General features: G+C 41.7%; 1 protein-coding gene across 1 annotated transcript in view; it reads right to left on the bottom strand.

Annotated features, from left to right (window-relative positions):
- RB1 (RB transcriptional corepressor 1) overlaps window positions 1–10,824 on the bottom strand; it is a 69,616-nt gene that overhangs the window by 33,285 nt on the left and 25,507 nt on the right. The window contains exons 11-16 of the mRNA XM_026053295.1: window positions 10,006–10,093; window positions 9,278–9,394; window positions 8,463–8,519; window positions 8,342–8,373; window positions 8,184–8,260; window positions 7,803–8,005 (exon numbers count right to left, since the gene is read on the bottom strand). Coding sequence (XP_025909080.1) covers window positions 7,803–8,005; window positions 8,184–8,260; window positions 8,342–8,373; window positions 8,463–8,519; window positions 9,278–9,394; window positions 10,006–10,093 — 574 coding nt within the window. The remainder of the gene's footprint in view (window positions 1–7,802; window positions 8,006–8,183; window positions 8,261–8,341; window positions 8,374–8,462; window positions 8,520–9,277; window positions 9,395–10,005; window positions 10,094–10,824) is intronic.

Raw genomic sequence — 10,824 nt, 5'->3', positions numbered from 1 at the left:
CTATTTTTCTATTTTTCTATTTTTCTATTTTTATCTCTACACACACACAAGCCTCCACAACTACCTTTCAGGCACCTGTAACATACCTAATATCAAAAAGGCAGGAATTACAAAGCTAGTGTCTGGTTTAAAAGTCTTGATTGAGACAACTGACTATATTTGTGACAGCCTGGAAGTGTCAGAGCTAATCCTTAAATCTGCCCCCACCAGACAGCAGCACAAGGAGGGCAGTTCTTCGGCACCCCCGCGCTAGGCGTCCGTGACGGCGCTGACCCACCTCTAATCACACACACTTCTGGACCACAGTCACAGCGTAAGCAGAAATATATTTAGTATGGACAGACAGAAAACCTCAGATGAACTCTCAGTTCCTTCTGTAAGGTTCAAGCTGCATCACTCCTAACAGCTTTTCTAAAGGGCATGTGTCAAGTGCGTGGAATGGCACGACTTGGTGAGCCTGAACATATTTTTCCCCCATAAGAAAAGTCCTAGGAAATTCTAAGTTATAGTCACAGTCCTCAGCAACCTACACAGAGATAGACTATCAGGTGCTGAAAACCCAAAAGAGCCATCACAGAATCAATGGCGRCTCCAAGGACAGCCTGACGCCTGCAGTTCATAAAGTACCTGGCTTCACTATGGAAGATCCCCAGATACTTCACATCCTGCCTTGGCCATGCTTGTAAACACCGTCATTCTGGATAAAAATAGAGCATTTTTTTTGTGCCTATAGCTGTCCCCGATTCAAAACCATGCATGTAAGGTCTTGAAAAACAAGGTTTAGCAAGGCGTGAAAGGAGCACGTCGGGCATAAACGCGTTTTGYGGAGGGAAGCCGCCCGGAAGCCGGCATGATTCACACGCGTGAGGGGAGGCGGCGCTCCGGCCCGCGCCCCGCTCGCCCTCGTGCTGGATCCCACGAGGGCCTCCCGCCACCCCAACGAGCCCAGGCCTATCCCAAGGCTGCGGGGAGAAGCAGCCAAGCGTGGCCCGCTTGGCACGGCCCAACTTTCCCCACCTACAGCCCATGGCGGGAGTGGGAATGGTCCCTGATCTGCATTAGGCCATAAGCCGGGCCTAGGTGCTGCCAGACGGAGCGCTGGCAAAGGCCAAAAGGTGCCATGAAAACCAGCACCAACAAAGCACCACAGAGGACGGAGGGGTGATACTGCAGCCTGAACCAAGGTTCCTTTTTGGCTGCTAGGACAAGTAGGTGCCAAGCAGGTAGCACTGGTAGGCACAAGTAGCCTCTTGTGCCTGGCCCTCCTTGGGTGCCCATCAGCAAGGTGATGGGGTCGGTCTCCTACAACAGTGAGGAGACTTACCCAGTCAARGCACTGATGGCATGACCATCACTTCTTCCTCCAATTTTAAACGCAGTGACTTAGATATCTAAGGCAAACAGAGAGGCTCAAACCGYAGCTAAATACCCACATCTCCAGAAGGCACAGTGGACTTCAGACATATACTCCATAGAAAATGCTAGAGGAGGATCTGTGCCTGAAGACTACACCGTGACTTCCCCAACACCTTATTATGGCTGAATTCACCCGTTTGAGGTGCACAGAAACCCACACTGCAGCCGCAGGAGCCAGCCCTGACGTCTCGACCACGGTCAGCTCCACAGTCATCGGGTTCCCTTCCAGATCTGATCACATGCYGACACAGCTGCTGTTCACAGCCTAGGATCAGGAGGGGGCCTTGGTAAGTTTGCACCATGTCAAGAAGCATTAAACTCCTTACGTTTTTAGCCTGGTCTGGATTTGCCTAACACTTTTTAAAACAATTTTAAACATGCCCGTTCAGTAWTTTGTCCGTACTACATGACCAAGCAGTTCTGCTGTCCTTCCAGCTCAACGAGCTTGTCATATTAATATGACAAAATATATTCTTAGAAAATAGGTTATTCTCCACATGAAGGTATTTCCACCACAATGAGCTACATAATTTAAAACCAACAGGTCTTTGGTGTGGGATGAGGCAGCCAAGTACAAACATTACCTGTATATTTAGTTGACAAACATTTCAGGAAACTCTGTTACCTTAGTCCATGATATGCTGCACAGAGCAGCATTGTAGCTTTCCTTGCAAATGATTAACTGCCAGTAGAAACCACAGAGAGGAAGGAGCTGATAGAGGAGCTGTGTTACGGAGCACAGCTTACATATTGCTTACATATTCTGGAGCTGTGATGCACCAGAACAAGAGGTTTATAGAGCCCGAGGATAGAGCAAAGTACAGCTGCCTGCCTCTCGTAACTTGTTATCCGTGAGGAAGCACGCACTGATACCTTCCCCTTGTATCAGTCATTAAAATGCTAGARCACAAAATACATCAATACATCAATACTGGTGCTCCTCCTTGAAACACAGAAACAACTAGAGTAGCAAGGGTTAGAAGAACACCCTTGTTGAAGGCACCTACAGTCTCCCACGCTGTTGTGCAGCACCCTGTATTCAAGCTCTGTTTTTCCTCTCACATCCCTCCCCAAAAACCCCAAGCCACCCAAGGGTCCCCCAAAGTGGCTGCAGGCACCCGCAGCCCRAGCGTGTGGGCTGCTCCCTTCCCCTTTCCCCGAGTCCTGCATAGGGTAGAAGTGACCRGATACCTCTGCAAACTGCAGCCGAGCAGGGAGCAGCAATTTGGGCTCCTCGTGTTTGTGCAGAGGCACTTCAGGGTGCCAGAGGAACTGCTGGACGTCCCCAGTGCTGGTCAGCACCGACATGCCTTTTCTAGCTAGCCTCCCTAAGATAGCTCTGCAGCTGGCTGTCAGCTCGGGAACAGAAGATCCAGGCCCTCTCACTACCCACTCTGGGTGGCTGTAGACACAGGAGCAGACACACTTTCCATGTCTTGCCTCCAATCCACCAAACTCCAGCTTACACAAACAGTGTTTTGTAGCATGGCTACAAAAGCCATGCAACATGTGCTCTTTARGAACACCAAATACAATCTTATTCACATGTACGTGCCATACCCTGCATTTACCATATACACGACACTGCATTTACAGGAACTGCATTCCCTGTACAGCCCTGTACAGGGGAACATCCAGTCTGTTCCTCCTCATGACAGCTTAGGAGCAAAGTGCAAGTTGAGAGTCTGGGAATCACCACTGCATTGAGCTGCAGAGACCTACAAAGAAGCTCCCTGGCTTTGAGCTGTTGTTGAGTCATTCAATAAAGTAGATAAACATCTAGCAGGTAATTTAAGTCATGCCATTCCCTGAAAACAAATGCATTTCAGATATTAAAAATTACATAGATGTTTCACTCCAGATAAATCATGAAAACTGACAGACGTGGTGTTTGATTTGCTCACACCGAAAACGTGCTCTTTCAACAGCAACATTTGAGTGAAATACGTGACACAGCAGCAGAAGGGGTTTTCTCTGAGGAAGTTCTGAGTTTCTGCATTTGTCCACACCACCTTAACTTGTGGTATTGAGGCAAATTATTTTCTCRGCTGGCTGCAAGAGAGATCTATAACAATTCTGGAAAAGGCTGAGCATGAACTCCCAGGTTGGCAGATAACAGGCCATCTATGTTCCATGAGAAATGTTTGAGATTTTAATCAATCATATTTACGTGTATATATATATGTATGTAAGTTCATACACATATAAGTTTCATAGCATTAGTAACAGATTCAAAACTAGAGTCTAYGTGACTCTATTTGGAAACATCAACATCTTTGTAGATAACATTTAGAGGGGAGAAGTGTCATCCTTCAGGGTGCAATAAAGATCTGAGGATGCAAAGCCTTTCCCCAACAAATTGTTCAGWATGGAGGCTCACCCCTTCTTAATATTAAGAAGAATAAATAACTTTTTTTTACTCTTTATTTTCCTTGGCTATACTTCTTTTGTTAAAAWAGATGACCTAGAAAAGCTTCATCTCCTTCCTGAAGTACAGATGACTATATCATCCAGCTATGCAAAAGCAATAAACATATTCAAAATGATTAGCAAAGGAACAATCCATTATCTACAAAACCACTAAAAACAGAGTTTGTCATGTTCATTCTGTATAGCTTCCAAAGTTGGATAAAGCTCAGATGTACTCTAAAAGTCTTCCAAAAAAATAAAAAAAAACAAAAAACAAAAAAACAAAAAACCAAAAAAACCCAGGGCTTTTTTCCCCCAATATGAAGGCTCAGCAACAAGCAAATCTACTATCAATTTACTGATTCTGCATTCAACTTTTCAGTCAATTTAAAAATCTCACGTTGTACTCCTATTTCCAAAAGCAACCAGTAGAATGAAAGAAGATTGGATACACGCAGCCGAAGAGCAGCCAAATCTGGCAATAAATCATCTTGCCAGTCAAAGGAGGCAAGAACTAAGCAGAACCAAGTGGCGTGTCAAGCATAGGTATCCGAGTTGGAYTGTGCAACTTTTGGTAAAGCACTAAATATTTTCCAGTTGCTGTTAGACTATTCTTACTTACCAAGCTAGCCTTATAAGCTTAACTCATTCCATACTTCTCAGGGCACTTGATTTCCACCCCTGAAATGTATTCTCGAGGCACATGAGGAAACTTCAAAACAGTCAGTGGAATCTCAGGAAGGTCATTATTGTTATATATTTGTTTACATTTAAGCCTAAGCAATCACTGAAGATATTAGTTACACCTAAGCAGATGTCATTTGGCCTTCCTCTATTCCTTTAGAGTGCTTGGTGATAAGACACATTTCCTGGCGTTGAACCATGTTTTTCAAATTCCCTCCTCCCTTGAGAGAGCAGAGGGCATGTTTTTTTAAGTTGTATACACCATTACATGGAGACAATACCCAGCTAATGAGCTGCAGAGCAATACAAAGCATCATCCCCTCAATCACTAGCTGAACCTTTCTGGGACACTTGAGCAACATTTAACAGACCGGAGTCTGCCACAGCAGCAGTTCCTTTTTTGCTAATGAGGCTGCACTTTTCCAAACTGAAGAGTCAATACGCAGATGAGAGGCAACAGCAAGGAAACCATGCTAGAAATATGATTATTTTTTATTTATCTATATTTTTAATATGTAGCCTACAGAGCACAAGTCAGGTTCTGCAGCGACCTGGATACACAGCAAAGGGTCCTGACACCGCTGACATCTGACTGCTTCCAGTCTCCTTAGCTGCCTTGGGAAAACTCACACTCAAAAGCCCACTGACAACTTCAGAGCACTTAATTCTTGCGGGTATCAGGAAGCTTTAAGAGGTTTATTCAGGCATTTTACAAAATGAATGAGGAAGAAGAAATGAGAATAAGGAAGATCTGGCAGAACTTGGAATGGCAGCTACCTCTTCTCACTTGATTTCCTGATCCAACAGGCACATGTCTGGCTGCTTTCCCTGTTCAGAAGGAGACATTTCTACTAGGGAATTAAGACTTGGTTCCCAATTTCACATTCATGACTGGGTGAAAGGGAAGTAACTGCACAAGTCCCATCAGGAGGCAACGGAAGCCAGTGCAGAAGCACCAGGTACCTGCACACTCACTCTTAACTGCTCGTGCTTGGTTGCCAGAAGCATGTTCACTCAACACTTGAGGGGACGCGWTGTCAGAGTATCACAGAATCCTTAAGGTTGGAAGGGACCTCTAGAGATCACCTAGTCCAACCCCCTGTTCCAGCAGGGACACCCAGAGCACAGGGCGGCATATCCAGGCGGGTTTGGAAGATCTCCAGAGAAGGAGACTCCATCACCTCTCTGGGCAGCCTGTGCCAGGGCTCTGTCAGCCTCACAAGGAAGAAGTTCTTCCTTAAGKTGCTGCAGAACTTTCGGTGCTTCAGTTTGCGGCTGATTCTTCTAGTTCTATCAATCTATGTGTCCTCTGGCAATGAACCTCTGAGCAAAGAGGAGCAGAAACACCAGGGAATCACAACCTTAACATCCTTAGCTCTTAAGAGTTTCAGATGAGACACCAAGGCTCAAGAAGCAAAAAAGCATTTAGGTACGTGCTCTCCGCTGTTTATTTCCTCTCCCTCCTCAATTCCACTGACCCAAAACTCTTTTCTTAATCCCCATGTTTAAGTGACACCCAAGCACGTAGTGGCAAGGGAAAAGAATTGCTTTTTGAAGAAGTGTTTTTTTAAAATATCGGTTACTTTATRAACATTTACTGGCAGCCATTCAAATTAGTTAAAGTCACACCAACATATTACCAAATGTATATTACTGACAAGGTAAGAAGGTTTTTTAAAGACATTAAAAAATAAAGAGTATCCTGATGATTCATACAAGGAACTCAGACAACATAAAACAATTCTGTGTTGTTGTTGAAGTTAGAATTCATTTCACAGTAGCCTGCAGCTCTACCCATAATTCGTGGAAACACAACTCCAGCTTTTCTAGCCTGAAAGCCCAAGTCCAAATCAGATTCTGTGTGCTGTGCCTGCATCCCTGGGTAAGATATATAAGTGCCTTTGCTGCTGACCTCTTGTCACTACCTTCCAGTTGGCTTGCAGAAGGTGGCAGGGGTCACTTCTTGCCTGTGCACTGTGGAACCTGGGTATTTATCCAGAGGACAAAGGCAGAAGTACAAAGYTTGCAAATAAGCAGTCCTAAAATGTTGCCTGCATGCTCCCTGAAATACTGCCTCTTTTCTCCGTTTCAGAGAATTGATAAAAGGCCACYAGCCTTTAGTGCCTTCAAGCAATTTTATTCAAAAGAGGCAAAGGATGAATAAACTCATCATCTCAGCAGAGACAGGCTATTTGCATATCCTGAGATACCAAAACATGTCAAAGCATTAAAAGGAGAAAACTTTATGCCCTGGCACAGCAGCTGTATCAGAAGTTCTGGGGCACATACAAAACTGTGGTCATGAATGCGAAGCTGGAAACACAAGTCTCAATTTCACAGAAGAAATGCTGCCTTCAGAAGAGGGCATATTCAGGCAGCAGCCTGACACATACCCGTTGGATGAGAAAATTGGAGAGCTGCTGTTAGCATTTCTGCCACATGCTGCCTGAGGCACAAGCACTGCTTCCATACAGCCCTGAGGCCTATATGCTGCAGCTGGTTTAGAAATTGGAATGTATATGCAGATACTGCTGCTCAGACAACACTGTGTCTGTTCCCAGAATCTGGGAATACAACCCCAGAAAGGTGATAAAGAAGCACCCTTTTAAAGCATAAATTTTCAAGTACAAAGTCTTTACAAAGCAAGCACRGATGACTTGGAAAAAATACAGCTTGACAWCAACCAYGGCATCTCGTGCTCTTTAGAGTTCYCCAAACTAGATCAAGTGAAAAAGGATCTTGAACAGTCCTTTTAATTCTCTCTTGTCAAAGCTGGCAGGCTTTATATTCTCCTGCTTCACGGCATTAATCACGTATCTTTGGCTCATAAGTAACACACAACAGAGAAACAATATTTGATATACTGAGAGCCAGCCTAAAAACGAGACAGCCTCCCAGCATGTGTCTGCTTTAACGACATCCAAAAACATCAAAGCAACTGCAGTGCAAAGGATAACGCAAACGCATATTTTAAGTACTATTAATGACCACACCAGATGCACAGAACTACAGCCCTAGCGCCAAGTTAATTATTTCCTATTGGCACAAAACACTATTTAAAGGTAATACCTTAAAAAGATCCACGCAAGACTCACATGGTGGTTTACAATTATGTAAATGAGTTTTTCTTTTTAAATCTGAAGACAAGCCAAAATGATCCAGTTTGGCTCTCACTTGTTTAGTAGAGATAATCTTAGTAAGACTGCAACTTGTTTTATAGATTTGGGTGTAATTTTGCTTTTCTAGGTATGCACATTAGAAGAGGACAAATACWGTTTTAGAGCATTACTTACCGATTGCCAAGCAAGAGATTCCATAATGCGATGTTCACAGCGTTCCAGATGCTTAATCATGTCCCTCGTTAAGCTTGGCTCCGCTTTGATAAAGCTTTCAATCACCTTGTAGAARTCAAAAGCTTTCAAATCAAATACATTGAGAATCCATGGAAAAGACAAGTCCGTTTCAGCACTGGTACCATCGTTCTGGGAARCATTCCCTGCAGAAAAGACAAACTAAAATTACAAAAATACAATACGGCTCTTCCACTACCGTTATTTCCCCAGTTTGTATTTACTGAATAACTTGAGTCCTTTTTTTTCCTTATTCTACATATTAACATATAGCAACAATCATCAATAAGTAGTAGTGCTGTTACTCAGTGTGATTTAACTTACTGCCATACGTAGCTGTAACGACCTCAACAGCACATGCCAGGAGAGATGTGTGGAAGATGTTATCATTCAAAAGTTTGCTGGGGGAGGCAAAAATAAGTTATTAATACTTCTCTTTGCACCAAGACGGATGTCTTTGATTATGGAGTTAGAGCACTTACCTAAAATTGTGAACTGAGAGACGTTCTTCTTCCTGAAATATATAGRCCATATCAAAGTTGTRAATGTTTTTAGTATTCAAAAATGCAATGACATTACTGAACTACTGGTCCCAAAACTCACCGACTTCAGCATGGACTCCATTACTCTGTAGTATAGCCGTACTCCAAGCTTGTATCTCTGTTAAAAGAGCAAACATATRTATTTTATATATTTTTTATATATATATTTATTTATAGATCTATATATATAAAAAAATTCATGAACACTGTTGATGTTTTAACAAGATACAACAGGCAGAGCCTCATAGCTCAATGATTGAGAACATTTATTTGCTTTGTAAAAGCCACTGTAAAGGAGTTGCTGGCCCCAGTCACRTCTGCCAACAGTACTGGAGAAGCCTCAGACACTACTAGGCTTTGTGACAACTGCACCATGAGAAGACTGATTAACAACCTATTAGTTCAGAGTGAACAGGATAAAGAAATAGGGCTGGTAGGACACTAACGTACAAATTTAGCTGGATTTGTTTTGCAAAATCCCTGTGGAAAACACAGATGGCCTACTACCTTCAGGAAACAAAGTCACCTCTTAACGTAGTTTTAGGCAAAGTTATCTCAATGAACAGGATAYATAACAGTCAGCTGCAATATTTTAGTAAAAGTACTTTACCCAGCTCTTTTCCTATTCCTCATTAAAATATTTCCAGCATATTCCTCTCCCCTGCCACTTCCTATAGCTCCATGTAAATTTTGTTAAATATTGTCTTCAGAGGGGTGTGTGTGTGTGTGTGTGTGCACGCATATATATATATATATAAGAATATAACTATATATATTTCCTCAAGTAGAAATGAATATTGTTACTTTTTACCAGGGTAGGTCTCACATTAACTCACTGAGATCAAATGAATAATACTGAACCAAAATAATAGTTACCTGTGAGCCAATTTCAGCACATCCTTGCCCGACTGCTTCAGCAAATTTCTTCTTGAAGGCATGGCCAAGACTTTCTACTCTTTTCAGGATACTGTCCTTAGGGTTCACTGTGCAGTTCTATTTTGATAGAATAAAAGAGGGCAGGAGATGGAATAGCAAGGAAAGAATATTCTACTTCAAAAACATTTAAAAATGATTTAATCAAATTACTGCTGTTTGACTTGGTAACATTTCTTTTCTGTAGCTCACTATCATAAATAAGAGCAGAGCATTTSAGAGACAGGAATTACTGTTCACGTACAACAACTTCCAGCAACTAAACCTGATTTCGAACATCGTTTAACACAAACTAACCAAAAATGTGAGAAGCACCAACTATATTAATGGGAATTGTGCCCTTCAAATTAAGCTGATGAATCCAGATACTGAATATCTTTTGAGTACATTCTCCTCCTCTTCCTATCTCTCCTCCTTTGTCCACCCACCAAACAAACCTTAACATTCCATTCAGGAACAAAGATTTAAGTGCTTATATGGTTTCAGTACATACCAGGTAGACAGCAGTGCTTTTTAGCTGAAGTGCACTACACGTTTAAACTGTCTTAACCAAAATGAACTTTAAAAATGGCAGTTTATAAAGGAGCTCAAAGCCTGTGTCAGCTCTGTATGTTTATCAGTTGACAGATCATTCTAAGAGTCTTTCTTAACCATTTCTTCTMGTCACTTACATTGAAATATGAGATGAGAGTATCAGATGGTTTATCGGTTGCTGTGTTTAAAATCATCATTAATTGCTGAATAGTATTCATTGCAGCTCTGAAAAGACAGAATATAATGCATAAGAAATATTCAAGTTGACTTGATGTTCCCAAATACTAAYGACAAATTCAACAAATTATGATTTAATTCTTCATTCAGGCAAAGCTGTTGGGAAAATCTGTTGTATCTTGTTAACCATTATAAATCCTAAACATTTTACTGTTCCTTACATGATCCTTACATGGTTGTAATTACGTGATGATAAAGAACCAAAAGAACACAGATTAAATAAGAAATATTATCCAACAAGCACTTTAGAAAGAAATAAGATGGTTAGATATTTGAAARTCTTATATTTGAAAACATATTTAAAGAGAGCCGCTCCTTAACAGAAAATTMTCTTCTGTACAAAAATAATATCAAATACTGGTGAATAAAGAGAGATGTTGTCCMCCGTTCACCTCTTTCACAATCTTAACTAAAATGTATTTAAATGCAGTATATGCAGTCACAAGAAAGCAGACTTTTTGCACAGATCTTTTGAAAATTTCTATTTCAGAGGTAGTTATCAGCATTCCCATTGCCAATGGTACAGACATGCTGAGAGTCTTTCTACCTCCTCCTTGATTTGAATCAAAAAGTCACTTTAAAGCTTAACACCTCACCTGATCTCCAGTCCCTTTCATCACCAACAGAAAAGCTGTTTTTTACTCAAAATCCTAACTCTCCCTTTTTCTAGATTAGAACCATCTTAAATAAAAATTTTCTTWACTCCAAGTGTTATGCAT

This window comes from Nothoprocta perdicaria, unplaced genomic scaffold, assembly GCF_003342845.1.
Source record: "Nothoprocta perdicaria isolate Ctin4 unplaced genomic scaffold, notPer1 scaffold_98, whole genome shotgun sequence".
Classification (NCBI taxonomy): Eukaryota; Metazoa; Chordata; class Aves; order Tinamiformes; family Tinamidae; genus Nothoprocta; species Nothoprocta perdicaria.
The sequence above is the reverse complement of the archived record's forward strand: the minus strand, read 5'-3'. Positions and strand labels throughout refer to the sequence as shown.